The 15,353-nt window shown below is 44.5% G+C and overlaps 4 protein-coding genes across 4 annotated transcripts; 3 read left to right on the forward strand and 1 right to left on the reverse strand.

The window, feature by feature from the left end:
- The first annotated feature begins 966 nt into the window (after nt 1–966).
- On the forward strand, nt 967–1,887 carry F5B22DRAFT_198831 (uncharacterized protein). The gene has a single exon (XM_047969574.1). It carries the CDS (start codon nt 1,284–1,286, stop codon nt 1,749–1,751), a length of 468 nt encoding a protein of 155 aa, XP_047830634.1. The 5' UTR covers nt 967–1,283; the 3' UTR covers nt 1,752–1,887.
- Nucleotides 1,888–6,123: 4,236 nt separating this feature from the next.
- On the forward strand, nt 6,124–8,903 carry F5B22DRAFT_646908 (ion transporter; the record flags this gene model as incomplete). Its single annotated transcript, XM_047978791.1, has 8 exons — nt 6,124–6,266; nt 6,327–6,461; nt 6,636–7,483; nt 7,550–7,732; nt 7,859–7,930; nt 8,079–8,159; nt 8,219–8,398; nt 8,455–8,903. 8 exons carry the CDS (start codon nt 6,124–6,126, stop codon nt 8,901–8,903), a joined length of 2,091 nt encoding a protein of 696 aa, XP_047830635.1.
- Nucleotides 8,904–8,950: 47 nt separating this feature from the next.
- Nucleotides 8,951–10,841, forward strand: F5B22DRAFT_198898 (uncharacterized protein). The gene is made up of 2 exons (XM_047969575.1): nt 8,951–9,596; nt 9,678–10,841. Exons 1-2 carry the CDS (start codon nt 9,428–9,430, stop codon nt 10,472–10,474), a joined length of 966 nt encoding a protein of 321 aa, XP_047830636.1. The 5' UTR covers nt 8,951–9,427; the 3' UTR covers nt 10,475–10,841.
- F5B22DRAFT_199002 (uncharacterized protein) lies at nt 10,657–12,271 on the reverse strand. Its single transcript, XM_047969576.1, has one exon. The coding sequence runs from the start codon at nt 12,051–12,053 to the stop codon at nt 11,208–11,210; it is 846 nt and encodes a 281-aa protein (XP_047830637.1). The 5' UTR covers nt 12,054–12,271; the 3' UTR covers nt 10,657–11,207.
- Nucleotides 12,272–15,353: the final 3,082 nt, after the last annotated feature.

The raw sequence follows: 15,353 nt of genomic DNA on the forward strand, positions 1-15,353 counted from the left end.
CGATATCCATAGGTGTTGAGGCTGCGCGTCAAAATAAGATAAGGATGGATAGAGCAAGGAGCAACTTTGGCTAGAATAAGGTCAAGCGAGATTCGAGCAGAACGACAAGGCAGCCGAAGGATTGAGGGAGAAGAAACATGAAACTGGTGGTAATAGTTAAAAAGAAGGAGAGGCGAGGATTGAAAGGTCGCATCAGGGTGGAGGAGCAATTGGCGTGGTTTGTGCCGGGGTGCGATGGCAGGGCTGAGAATAAAATGAGAAACGGGCGGGCGAATTGTCTGGCTGTCGGAACCTCAGGGTCCCCCTTTGACTTTGACGCACCGCACAACGCTCGTACTATCTACCACCTGCTACCTGCTTCAGCTTGCTACGTAGGTACCTCAGGCCTACTGCCTACTACCTACATACCCAGCATACAGATATCGCTTCCAAATGCGACTGGAGAAGCTGGACTCTCGGCTGCGTACACGGAATAGAAGCAGCAGCAAGAGCAGTAGCGAGGCGGCGAACTTGGTGGACCAAAGCTACACCCGTGCATACATGGTATACCTAGGTACTTGACTTCTGATACCAACGGTCTGCTACGGCAGGGAAGATATAAGTACCTACCTATCCTAACATTACCCACTCGGGCAGTGTCCGCGCTTAACTCGAAGGCATCGGGCCTGTGACTGGGCGACTGGGCGATTAGGTGGGTAGGTGTGTAGGTGTGGACAGAAGTGTGTATCGGTAGTTCGCCGTGGCGGCTAGCATTGCCACGATGAGAATACCCATTGGGAAGACATGACGAAAGAAAAGGCTGGTCAGATTCGTGTTGACTGTCTTGGCCAGTTACTACCTAGAGTATGGAGGGATCATCGACGACCTTGTCCATGTCAGTGTGTGTGTAGCAGTATTGATAATACCCATCTGACCTACCTACACTACGTACCTACATATTCTAATTCTGCTACCTACCTACCTACTTAGACTGGTAGACTGTTATGTAGATGTAAGTACATAAGGTATGTGCCATAAGAAAGAGATGATGTACCTACCTAGGTGGCATTTCGTTCAAGATCCAACAAGGATATCTTGGCCAAAGAAAGCGCACCAACCAGATCGATTCTACGCATTAATTACCCATGTACCCGTAGCCCAGCTAGCTTAGCGGATTCCTTTTTTTAGAGAGAGCCCTAATATCAAAGTGGCTCAGTGCAGGCGCCATTAGGCTAGCGACGCTAGGTACCTACGTAGTGAGCACGCTACGTACCGCACAGCCATCCACCCCTTGCTAAGTACATATGTACCTCCTACCTACCTACTTCGTACCTGTTCTCTGGATCTGTGGTACCGGCCTGGCATCTTTTGTCTCTCGCCTATCTCGCCTAGGTAGGTATTGCCGGCACCTCGATTCGAAAACGAATCCAACAAGATGCATCGGGGAAAATACACAAAAGAAACACACCACTCCCACAATCGCTCTCCGACTGGACCTGAACCGACCTGACGATTTTGCCCACATGCTAAGGTCCGCCAGACACCGAGTCCTTACTCCAGTGGGTAGCGACTCCGAGAGCACTCACTCTAACGGCAGTCAAGCGAGATTGCTTCCATCTCACCCAAGTCCTACGCTATGGTGTCCCGTAGTCTCCAGAGAGGAACCCAGAGAGCTTGAAGGTGGTTTGATAGGTATTGTCAGTTCACGCCTCTTCACCCTGCCAATATACATAGTATGGATGGGTGAGCGAGCGCATTTACCACCTACCTAAGTCAGCATTGAAGTATAGGTATAGGGGTTTGACCTGTCTGACCTGGATCACCGCTTGAGACACGTCTCGACGGAAGACATACATACAGTACCTACAGCATTAAGCCTTGCATACCCACTTGTGTCTGCTTGTGTTCGGCATAAATCTTGCAGCTACATCTCGTGACGCTGGCATACCGTGTAGCCTCGAGTTGGGCTCTCGAGCTTGAACTTGGTGATAGGGAATCATGCGACGGCTACTGATTGCATGCTCTTCTCGTGTAGCCGTATTGTTTCAGCCAATCGACACTCTATAGCACTGCCATACACTTCCTAGGTTGGCGGAGAATAATATGTTGAAGCAAGCTCTAATCTTCTTTTCGAGCACAACTACCGAGGCGTCTCTAGAGATTTCGTTAGGCATAGCTCGTAAGTTCGGCATCATACTGATAATATACACCTATCACATGTAGGATGATACAAAGATTGCACACTTCTACGTGACATGTCCAATTGATCTACAGTCATTACAGAAAAAATAGATATAGTGTTGATCCAGCTGTAGCCGCGGGGCGAAGCAAAAGAAGCAGATATTTGGGGACTCACTAATGCACGGCCCTTCTAGCGCCTCTGGGGTTTGGTGGCCGCTGATTAGCGGTGTTAGTGGGCTTAGGTAATGTAGTGAAGTTACCTACTCATTGTACGTACCTAATTATACCTATATATCTGTATGTAGTTGGTGTAGTGGTGGTGGTACTTCGTAACCTGGCCTATTGAGGTATCACGACTAGGTAGCTGAGATGATCGAAGGCCATGATTCGAATAGGAAGCATCCAAGTACGCCTTCTCGTGTTCGGTGTGCTCACAGTAGGCGAATCATCAGTATCCATATATCTATACAGCGACAAGCCCCTCATTCACGAAAATGATAATGTCGTATTTAAATTGCTATTGATTATCTCTCAAACACTACTTGTACTACCTTCTGACTACCTAGGAAGATCCGTCCATATGTAGGTCTACAACTATTCCGACATGATTGCCATTATTTCTCTCATACGTCGCAGTTCCCTACAAAGGGTAGGTATGTGTACGTCCTTACATAGAAGATTTGGTGTCCATCGATTCACCCAGCTACAGTAGCTGTTGCTGTGTGTTGCGCAAAGCTAGTGAGGATCACCATTGGCTGTATGATACGACAGCTGCTCCATCTTTCTATGATACTGTTTCTGTGGCGTTTCTTGCGGCGTAAGGCGAAACCCGGATCTACATTCTCGCTGCCTACTAGGTATGCTGAGGTTCGGTTCGACTCACCTCGTTCCTCGCCTCAGACAGGGAAATTCGCATTCAGTGATGACAGAACTTATGCATGAGGAAGGAATTGGCAGCGTAGTACCAGCTTCAGCTTGCCTTAGCGATAAATCCCATTAGGCAGAATCATGCCTCGAGGGTTGTGATATGAAACAAACCCACCAGAGAGGTAAGCATAGAGGCTTTGAACGAATGCCACACTCACGTAGCAGTAAACAGGGAACTCGAGGGGGAACCGTACGCTCTTTAGACACATGGGCCCACGGCCATGATAATTGGTTAAAGTCGTTTTTCCTCTTCTCTAATATAGCACTCGCCATACGCAATACATTCAAGTCATGGTTCTGAGTCTCATCCCTAGATTTACCAACCACCGTAATTTAAGCGTATCTGCAATAGTCCATACATATGACAACGATATTCGTTCTTAGAGCTTGTCATCACTACGTTTATTACGTAAACCGTTACCTTTTATCTGAATCATCACGATTAATATCCATGTGGTATGTTTCTTATGGCTCAAATCCGATATCTTGAGTTGCTTTGTATTCGTGTGCAGGCTAAGATCTCTAGTAATTATTTTCAGTATGCTCTATATTCTCAGACAGAGCTTCTTTTACATTCATCTTGTATGTATTTTTCGGATTCAGGCCGAGCCTCCCTTGAGCTATTCTCAGAGCCTACTGTAGACTCGAGGTGTGCGTCATGTTTCGATTTAACAAGCATCGTCAACGTCATGGTAGAACAATGCTATATCAGGTCTCAGAGCTGCCGATGTCAAGTCTAATAGCCAATATATCAGAAATGAGCCAAAAGCAAATAACCATATAGCGCTGAAAGGAATCAAACCTAACCCACTATATACCCCCTCTGGTCATGGCACCCTAACTATCAGCAGCATTGGCCAGCACATCGTTCGTATATAAAAAGGGAGAGGAAGAAACTGAAAAGCGACTTTGTTTAACTACGATTTTCCTACAGGTGTATTAAAGTATTTTTAATTCATCAACACATGAACAAAGATTTACAATGTATTAAAGAGATAACTCAAACTACTTAAAAATACTCTTTCCGCAGAATTCAACCACAGTGACTGAGCATCTGAAAAGGGGGTCACTGTGTCCTTCGGCAGCACTGATAAATAAAATAAATCAGCATCCCTTTCTCAAGTCTGTAAAAGTGGAATGGCTAAGAGAAAATGATGACGACCGCGCCAGTTTTCCTCAACCATGCCGATTTCGAAATCAGCCCATAACCCCTACAAAAGCCATCGAATATTAGATGTGGTTACTCCTTGCTGTGGTCAGAAATGATAAATATAAGTACTTAAACAAATTTGCAAGCGAAAGCCGGAGTAAACCTGCAGATACGAAAAAAAAAAAAATTAATAATTTTTTCTCAGAGAGTAATATACATCAATAATATAGGACGTACCTACTTTCAATAATTTCCGGCCGTAGTTCATGGACGTCTTTGTTTCGGGATCATGGTGGTGGTAGATATGCCGAATTTTATCAATCTTCCTGTTTAGACACTACCCCGATCTTGTGGCAGCCTTGTCGAAGCACCTACTCGAAGCTTGGCGAGTTTCCATGGATCACCACGATCTCCTAATAGTCGCATCACATGTATCATAAGGGCAGATAAATGAGCTTGAAATCGAAGCTATTTATAATACAACAATCTGCTAGGGCTGCTAAGGTCGTTGATCGTCTAATTCTTTCTTAGGCCTTGGTGGCTGACTTTAACTCACATATAACTAGGTGGCCTGCCCTACTTGTCTGAATCTCTGCAATCTATTTTATGAGACGAGATATATAACCTCACTTATAATAATAGCTGTATGTATTAGGCCACGAAGGGGACTCTGTATTGCATATACCGGTAGCCATGTACGCGTGTAAGTTATTTTGCTAATGATCTCACTTTCAGGTTTGCCGACAGTGACGAAATAACAATCGACGGAGACCAAAAGGCGTTTATCGCGAGACATCTGAAGCAGCCCGACGAATCGAATGTGGTTACTGGATTAAAGCTTGGAGGAACGTTTCGATTGATTGAAGGTAGCCTCGAAGTAATACCGGCATTTGGCAAAGACCGAAGGGCATCCCTCCCACTCGCGGCATTCATGGCCGAGCAATGTGCTCGTCGTGCTGTCAGTTTGGACAATCGCCCACTGCCGAGCCTCGGATAACAACTGAGGCGCCTTGGTTGGGAGAAGTGCCCGAGGAGGTTGCTGAGGTTATGAGAACAGAGGTGGACACACCCGCATTGAAAGAATTAGCATTGAGGTTGATTCGAAAACAGTTTCCAGCTTGATGTTGATGCCCCCAGAGACAATAGATAGTCACAAGTCAATGACGGAAGTCGGAGTCGACTCTATGATCGCGTCAGAGTTTCGAGCTCGGGTGTGGAAACCCTTCAAGATGGATGATGTCAGTCTATTAGATCTCCTTGGACCCGAATTCTCGCTTGATGCTCCTGCGGGAGCTATTGGATCAGGACCTAATATATAAATAGCTAGCTCATTGGGTTCTCTGGATTATCTACGCCAGCCCAAGCAATTTGTTCTGGTAAATGCCAACACCACATTCAAAGAATGTTTGTCCCCGCCATGTTAAGCCACCACCGCGCGTAGTGTAGTTCTTGGGTAGCTCACACGATTTCGAGACGGTTGGTCCACGTTTCCCAGTCAGGTACCGCGATGTTACAACAGCTGCCTATGATAAGAAATGGGAAGGGATAACTTGAATGAATATACACCGGCTTGGCCAACTATTCTCGATGGCTTTATGCAAAAGCGGGGTCGATGAGAGGGACCTGCGGCGCAGGTAAGTTACAGGTAGTGTAGGTGCCCGTAGGTCACTACAGTTGGGCTACACAGCACCTACTTAGCCTACCTAGGTACCTACCGAGGTAATGAAAGTAATACTATGAAACATTCATTCTTATTCACCCTCATCGTCAGCCACGGCTCAGTGCGCTGACTCAAATGTATGGTAACCAATCAAACTGCGCGTGGCTTGTGACATCTTAATCGTATCCCTTTCTCAGCACCCGCGCTGAACAAACTCTTGTTCAATATGCCAGTTCGCGTCAGGTCGGTTGCCATGCCACGAGAACGGCGGCATTCTTCTCCGCCTCACGCTCAAGACCGTGGACTCGTCGAGCTGCCCAATATCGCTTACAACGACTCCTTCCGGGATGTCATAAAAAAGATTTCCTCGTATACGCTTCCAAAACCCTCCTTTTCTCACCTGTCGCGAGTGCTGACTTGAGAATCTAGTTATATCACCCAGGTCATTCACGCCCCTGCCACCTTCGAGCAGCTCCGGACCACCTCTGCTGGGGATGGGCTTCATAACCTTGTCGAGTATTTGAGTGTCGAGGTAACGAATCCCGCTATTGTCAATGCCTTGCTGTAGGTCATTTCCTCCTTAGACTTCTTCCTTTCGTTGCCGAATATACGGTGCGTCCTCAAATGGTGATAAGTTGACACTACCCGTGCACATATGGCCTATTCTCACGAACCTAAATCTAGCATTTTCTGATATCATATGAAAAACAAAAGCAAACCGCTAATATTGCACTGAAGAGCACTTAAGTGGCATTACGGCACCATCTCTGATGGTAGAGGGTTGAGTGATGCCCGAGCAAATGCTTGTGAGATCGTTGCGTGGAGGTTTTTGACTCGCCTTTCCGAGCGCGAAATCGTTGATTTCTGCCTGTACGAGATTCCGGACCCGTCCGAAAGAGATGGTGGCTCAGTGGACGAGGAATGTGCAGTTGGAAGCGAGTCTGACGAACAGACGGCGCTATTGAGAGGTGCCGGTGCCTCATCTGCAGCACATCATCGCCGGCCCAGTGTCATAAATGAAGTGAGACGTGGCTCTGTTCAAAGACGTTCTCAACTGTTCGAGTCTGTGTCGAAACTTACTATGAGCCGCCACGCTACCGAAACGGAGGAGGACTCCGACAGTGACCCGACAGCCCCATTCATTCATCTCAATGCTTTAGAAATTGCTGCTATCGCAGATGCCAAGCGTTTCCTTAGTCAACATATAGTACAGCAGATTATCACAGGTATCTGGAACGGTGAGATCATCTTCTGGGATAGACTTACAGCCAAGTCTGGGAAGAAGCCTTCCTTTTATAATCACAACACGGCCGACCCGTACTCACGCCTGCGTGTGCCCAAATATCTTAAGGCGTATGAAGTCGCCTTCTTTTGTGCATTCCTTCTCTTGTACTACGGCGTCCTAATCCAGCAGAATCGCTACGGCATCACCCGAATAGAAATTTTACTCTACATTTGGTTTGCCGCTTTCCTCTACGATGAGGTGAGTGAGTACATAGATGCTGGATCTATATTCTACGCAGCCGATGTCTGGAATGTATTTGACATGGCAATGATTGCAATTGGCATTGTCTACTTTGTTCTCAGTAAGGATTTCGTGGCTTCTGTGCTCTAGAACCGAGGCTCGAGCATGGGCTGACATTCGCTTGTAGGATGCGTCGGACTATACAGGAAAGATTACCAGCTTGTTGATATCGCTTTCGATGTCCTAGCTCTAGAAGCGCTCTTTATGGTTCCGCGAGTTTTCTCTCTCCTTAGCTTATCACCATATTGGGGAACCTTGATCCCCTGCCTCAAAGCAATGGGCCTAGATTTCTTGAAATTCATGGTATTTGGTGAGTCACTCTTATAAGAGCGGGAAAGGCGTCTTGTGTTCATAATCCCCACGTATTATGAGTCTACAAACTCCAAGGATCTCTCGAAAACGCCGATCGAGGTTGTCACTAACACATGCTTTGTAGTGGCTGTATTATACCTCGGCTTCCTAACAACATTCTCGCTTGTTGGAAGAGAAACTTTCACTTTCCCACACAGTATGTAACCATTGGAGTCATTTTCTTCCTGTTCTAATTACTCACCGAGGTCATAATTGACTATTGGGGGCACAAGTGTGTCTCGGGAGTACGAAGAACTTCCAAAACTTTTACTTGAAAGAGTAATTACTGATGCCAGCGGTCGTAGTGGCTATGATTGTGACCAAGATTTTCTTCGGTGCCAGTTTCGTTGGCTTCGACAATATGCACGAAATTGATCCGATCTTTGGTGAGGAAGCACCCTTTGGGAACTCATAAATATAAACAAGTCTAATACAGCGATCGCAGGTCCTCCTCTCATGTTTATATTCGTTACTCTATCATCCATCCTACTCATGGGCTCATTGACTGGTATGCTCAGCAATAGCTTTAGTAGAGTGATCACCCATGCAAGAGAGGAGTATCTCTATATCTACTCGGTTTACGTGCTTGAAGCGTCAACTAGTAACAGGCTGACACATTTCTACCGTGAGTCGTGTCCCATGTCAATCACCATGTCTATACTAAACATAGCATTCCACCAGCACCATTCAACCTTCTAGCACTGATCATTTTTCGCCCGCTCCGTCTCGTGGCATCTGGCACTACTCTTCGCCATGGCCGTATTGTACTTCTACGAGCGACGCACGCTCCCATTGTTGCTTTGATCCAGGCGTATGAGTGGATTGCTCCCAAACTTAACCTAGCTAGTGCCAACACATTCCGTGGGCCGCAACAAATCTTCTCAAAGCGACATATTGTCCCCCCACCGAGTAGACCTCAATCTAGTTACAGACCCTACATACCTTCGCCACGGCCAGAGAGTGCAAGGTTCACCAAACAAAAGTGGGGGGACACTACCGAAGACGATACCGCCAATGCACCCACAGACGTCGAAGCGCGTATTGCGGACTTATCAGCTAAGATTGATCGGCTAACAGCGTTGGTTGCCTCGCTTCAGCCCACTACTACACCGACTCAGCAATGGATATAGTCCAGTACAACCATGAATTTTGCATGAGTGTTATTCACTATATCTCCCTCATTATTTAGTCGAGCACTCCATTGCTCATAGATGTCAAGCGTTGCGTTTGACACAATGAAGATCAGAATAGCATTCGCATATATATTTGGAGTAACGAGCATCGTTCATATATAGATACCCATTCTTTCCTCAAAGGGCATACTAGTCATCGAACTTCATAAACACCGATAGAAATAAACAATATTCGAACACCTAACTTGGATATCCTTCTTAGTGAACGAAGTATTCTTTGTAATAGATTATTGAGTGCAGGGATGGTATGATGCTGCAAATCAGTCACGGCTGCCGATATTCGGATGTTAGTATCACGGAAAATTGTTAGTCATAAGACCAGAATATAGGTTATTCCCAGTGCATCAGACTTTTCTTTACCTCCTCAACATCTGATTCAATCCAAGCTCTACTACTAATTCAATCAAGGAATTAGATTTAACTTGTATCCCTCTTCAATCGTCTTCTTCTTCTTCGCAGCCATGGATCTCCCCTTCACGACACTGGATGTTTTCACAAGCACACAGCTTGAGGGCAACCCATTGGCTGTCGTGCAAGTACCCGCGTCTCTGCGCGAACGTCTAACACAACCTCTGAAGCAGAAAATTGCGCGGGAATTCAATCTCTCGGAAACAGTGTTCCTTCACGATGGTTAGTTTCTAACCCCCCTACCCCTCCTGTCTATTCTTGTTTTCTCTTAAGAACACGTCACCGACTGACTCAAGCCACCAGACACGAGCAAATCTGGCCAGGATGCGCGTGACATAGACATCTTCACTATCGAGCAAGAGATTGTGTTCGCGGGTCACCCGACGGTCGGCACGGCGGTGCTCGTGCAACAGCAGCTGGGCACAGGCGTGCGCTCGCTCGTGACCAAGGCGGGCCCGATCAGCATCGAGCCGTCGCCTCTGGGAGTACGGGCAAGGATCCCTCACAACGTGCACCTGCACGCGAAGACGCTGGGCGATCTGCAGTCGTCCGACCAGCTGGAATCCACGGTGACGGCGGGCCTGCATCCAAACCCCGCTATCCGCGCTGCCGAGCTGGAAGCGCCTGTGTTCAGCATCGTCAATGGTATGACGTTTGCACTTGTGCGCTTAGCGTCGCTGGAGCTGCTGCGTGAGGTTCAGCCTTTACGGCTAGATTTCGAGGCCTTAGCGCCCGTGCTGCTAGACGAGGGGTGGCGCGATAGCTTCTGCGCGAGATACTACTATGTTGATGTCGAGGGGGGACAAGAGGAGGAGGATTCGAGGTGTTTTAGGACGCGTATGGTTGAGCTTGGATTTGAGGACCCTGCTACTGGGAGCGCGGCTTCGGCTCTATGTGCCTATCTCACGCTCAAAGAGGAGAAAAAAGGGACCAAGTTTAGGGTGACGCAGGGCATAGAGATGGGACGGAAGAGTGTGATTAGTGTTGAGACAACGGTTCAGCAGCAGAAAGGAGAAAATGGCGAGGTCGATATTGGCGATGTATATCTTGGAGGTACTGCGGTAGTAGTTATGCAGGGGACTCTAAAAGTGAGTGTTTAAGTCCGACTCTCTTATTCATGGAGGGCTGAGTAGTTAGTTCTGATGTTATCAACTATTTGGGAGATTTTTGATACATACTCGAGACGACGCATTTTATCGTGTTATTGTAAGCTCTTCCCAGCGGTTGCAAAAGCTGTATGAAGAACAACGTATAAGCAAGTTAGAACAACACGAGAACATGACCGAAATGAGCCTGTTCATCAGTATTTGTAACCATCTGATCTTAGTTCCAATCAATGACAAGGCAACGGAGCTCTACCTCACCGTACGCATAAATACCGAAAACATGAGTAGCGAATATTGGCATTTCCTATGAATAGCTAACATGCTTAACAATAAGCTCGAGGTTCTAAAACCACGTAACACCCAGTGCTGAACGCCCAATGCCAGTCCGATTCTATGCAGAACGATAGTAGAATGGATGCAGTCGTAAAATACCTAGTACCAATCGTGTCCCCTCACTAGTATCGTCGTTTTCCGTCCTCCCATAAAATAGGGACTCGTGTAATGGGTATCATGACTTCCTTCCTTCCTTCATTAACAATGGAACCGAGCAGGCACTTTCTCCCTTGTTTTTTCATGCCCCGTCCGTTAACTCCGAACTCCATGTATATAACTGATTGTGGCCAATATACAGATGGACTTCAGCGAATATTACCCAGTATAAATCATTTTCCTCCCATTATGGTGAAGCCAATGCCCGCAAGACTGTATCAAGTGGCGAGGCAGTTCGTTATTCGTAGAATCGCTCACTCCAGTCATAGATAGGCATTGGCCACCAATTCATCAAAGGGCCCTCGATGTCACTGACTGGCACAGCGTCGTATTGGGCCTTGTAAGTCTTCGTGGTTGCGATCCCGCCCTCGCGTTCGAGCTCCTCGAGCTTTTCTTTCTCGAGCTGCAGCTGCCACTGCGTCTTCTCCACGGCCCATTCGTGCTCCATAGTATCTAGAGACTCTGGCCACCAAGACATCATGGTGCCGTCGATGGCGTTGACGTGTTGCGAAGCAGGAACCTCGGGCAGCTTTACAGCTGGAAAAGCCACATTTTGTGAGAGTTTCTGTGGTGCACTCTGTGACTTCACAGGCCATTCCTCCACCTCTTCGTCCTGTCTGCCCAGGAAGATGGGGAAGCCGAGGCTCTCGAGGGAGTCGGTGGAAAGTGCGTTCCGTCGACCTTTGCGGCGGTATGCCTCTAGGGCAAGCTCGTCGACCTCCTCCAAGCCTGTCAGAGGTGGCGTCACGGGAGATTCTATATACATTCCAGAGCCCTCGGAGCCACAGCAAGATTCGCAGTCGCTCAGGGCTGGTGTGGTAGCCTCCATGTCGTCCACGGAGTTGATGAGGACCGTGCCGATGTCAGCGGGGTGGGTGAAAGGTCTCTGCTCGTGGGCGTGATGGTGGTGATGATGATGAGGGTGACTGCTCATATAGAGCAGGTGAGACAGATCATCCTCATTATAGATGGCGACCTGAGGATTATTTGTAGGTCTAGGACGTGCCATGGCAGGCTTTGGCTGTGGCTTCAACACAGTGGCCGGGGACGTCAATGACTCGAGTTGGAAGATATCGCCCTGCATTGGTTGAGGGGTTGGTTGGATGGTAAGTTGGAGTCAAATGCTGTAGGGTAGCTTGGTATAGCTGGTTGTGGTAGTAGATTGGATGCTTGATGCAGTTGTCACAATTGTTGATGGTGTTCTGGTGAAACCAAAGAAATGTGTTGCGTCCCATCCAAGCACTGCCGGCATTATATACACACCAGCATCTCCTCTTTCGATGTTTCATATGACCACATAATGGAAGATGTAGGAATGAATACGGAGAAAACTTTTCTCTTCTCTAGGTCAACTGACGATGTGTTGGCCGTGTGTCATCTAACCTGCCATCGGCCAATGCTCAGGCTCATTTACCCGTTCCACTGTCGTATTACTCCACGACCACAGCGTATATGCCCACGGTCTAACGGAAGTTGACACATCGCAAGGCTCAAGCAAAAAAACTAGCTTTCGTTTCAGTAATGGCGTGTTGTTTGGTCATAGTTGCCCAGCCGAGCCCAGCCAAGGCCAGCGGCAGGCCGCGCTCGTATGATCGGAACGAGCCGCTGACAGGAGAGTCGAGAATCAACGGCCCCGGTGGGGCTTCCGTTTTTCTCCGATCAAAAGCAAGCAAGCAGCTTCTGAGGCGCAAGTATCCGAAGATCGATTCTCGACGTCCAGATCCGAAGAAAATTGATTGCCTAGATAGGTGATTTCCGTGTATTTGTCGCGTTGTTCGTAAATATCTTTGTCGTGCCCGTTGACTAGGATCTTGGCAGGCTCGCCACCCAACAACACCCTTTGCATTTTCTACTGTGAGGGAGAATCTAGATTACTATGTAAGTAAGGTAAGCTTCAATTAGGGACTCTACCTACACTACCTGATCCCAGCCGATAGTACAAGTTAAAATTTGTCTAAATACGGATTACTTACACGTGTACAATTAACACAGAGCCTTTCCCTTCTTCTCTATCTCTTTACTTAAGTTTGAGACAAATTAAGCACTAGAACCAATATGGTAACTCGTTATGAGCATCTTCGCTCTATACTTGGTCTACAATTTTGTGTCAGATGGTAATCTCTAGTTGGCGAGGGGTTGAAGTCTTAAATGGCAAGTCCACGCATGATTGATCCTCTCTCTATGTTAGTGATGTCTCTCTCTCTCTCTCGCACGTCGTACGAATTCAACTTAGTCCATCTAGTCATGCGAATGTACTCTACTCAACCACAAGGCATTGCTGCTGAGTGAGCGTATCCGATAGCTTGTCTTGTCTTATCACTGGTGTTCGCTTAAACAGGCATACCGCCACTTGTGTCTGTGACCGTAATAGTAATCCTGAGATCTAGAGCAGGTAACAGGAACGTTAGAGTGTGATTCAAGAGGAGCTCTGGAGGGGCACCGGCGGAACACCATCGTATATGCTCATACCAGCTTCCTTGATGCCTGAAAATGTGATTTTCACATGGGAAATCAGGTCATTGAATCAGTTCATTGGTCTCCATATGTTTCGAGAACTCTGCAGACGCGTTGCATTGTTATGCCGGAACATACTTGGTATGCGTTATCAGACAGGGACATTTCAGATAATGCAAGCATGCTCTAAGTAAATAAGGGACAGGCATTCGTTAACATGGCTCTGCAATATCTGAAGCTATGTCGCATGTATTTCCCTTTTTGAGTATATCACCTCAAGTTCATCAGCTCCCCCCTTGACGAGGCGCCGGCCCACGATCCGATCTAGATTGCAGGCGACATTCGAATCGACAGTGGTCACAGCACTTGCATATTACATGCATGTAAAAAAAAGCTGATCCAGATCTTGGCTTGGAGGCTATTGTCTTCTTTTTCTTGTTTCTACCAGGTTGTGATGCGAACTGATCTACGAAGAATCTCGACAGATATGCGCAGTACTTTTACCTGCCTATTGTAATGTACTATGTACTACGTACCTACCTACCTACATTAGGTAGGTACCTAGTAGATACTGCCAGTACGCTTAGCCCAGTACCAGAATTACCCAGCTAGACGAGTACTCCCTCTCAATGAAATCCCCGTCTCGCCGCTGTCAAGGTACATGTGCATAAGTTACCCCGATCCACACTGCCTACATGTAAGTAAGTACCGCATACACTTGAAAAACTCGAACAACACTAGTAACGCCACTGCAGGGATGCTCTCGCTAGGTTATCCATATTAGGCAAGTAACTTTATTAATGAACGCTATTAAAAGTTACTCCTATTAAATGTTAGTTAAGCTTTATACCCTTTTATAAATTATAGAAAAGTTAATAAATGGTAAAATTATAGAAATAATGCTATTTTTACTATTTTTGCTATTTTTACTGTTTTTTTTATTTTTTCTATTTTTGCTATATTATAACTAATTCTTTAATAATGTTAAAAAAATGCTATTTTTGCTATATTATAGTTAATTTTTCAATAATGTTAAAAAAATATTAAAAATATTATTTTTAATTATTTTTATAATAATTAATCTTTAATTAACTTATTTAACCTTTAATTTAATTAATATAACCTTATTAATCCTTTTATTTAAATAATTTAACTTTAAATAAAAAAGCTTAATATAAGTTAATTATTACTTATTAAAGCTATTAATATAATTTTAAAAGCATTATTCCTAATAAAGGAAGATTAATATATTATTATTTTTAAAAAACTATTAAAGTTTATTAAAAACTAATAAAGTTAATAAATAAAAATAGTATTATTATAGCCTTTTAAATAATAATAAGATTAAAGAAAGCTTTTAAAAACCTATATTTAAAAAAATAGTTTATTACTTTAAGTTAAATAATAAATTATTTATTTTAGGGTAATAAAAGTAATAAAAATTAATTTTAAATAGAAAAAAATAGCACTTTTAACCTTATTAATTAATATTAAAGTTAAAATTATAAAAAACATTTTATATAATTAAAAAAATAAAAAAGTTAATTAATATTTATTAATTTAAATAAAAAGCTATTATAATTTTTAATAGTTATTATTTAATTTATTTAATAATTTTTACCTTTTTAAATAAATAGTTTTATAGTTTCCTTTAATATTATTAAATTAATTATTAATAAATAACTTATATTTTAATTTAAATATTTATAAAAATAATTAAATATATAAATAACTTTTTATAATTTATTAAAAGGGTTTTATAAAATAATTAAATTTAAAAAAATATAATATTAATAAATAATCCTATTAAAAAGCTTTCTTTTAATAAATTTCCCTATTATTAAATTATTAATTTAAATAAAATTTTAATATTATTTAAATTTTTAATAGGTTATATATATAATTATAAAGGTAATATATTTATTAATAA

The sequence above is a fragment of the Xylaria bambusicola genome (genome assembly GCF_022495145.1).
Source record: "Xylaria bambusicola strain CBS 139988 unplaced genomic scaffold F5B22scaffold_22, whole genome shotgun sequence".
NCBI classification, from domain to species: domain Eukaryota; kingdom Fungi; phylum Ascomycota; class Sordariomycetes; order Xylariales; family Xylariaceae; genus Xylaria; species Xylaria bambusicola.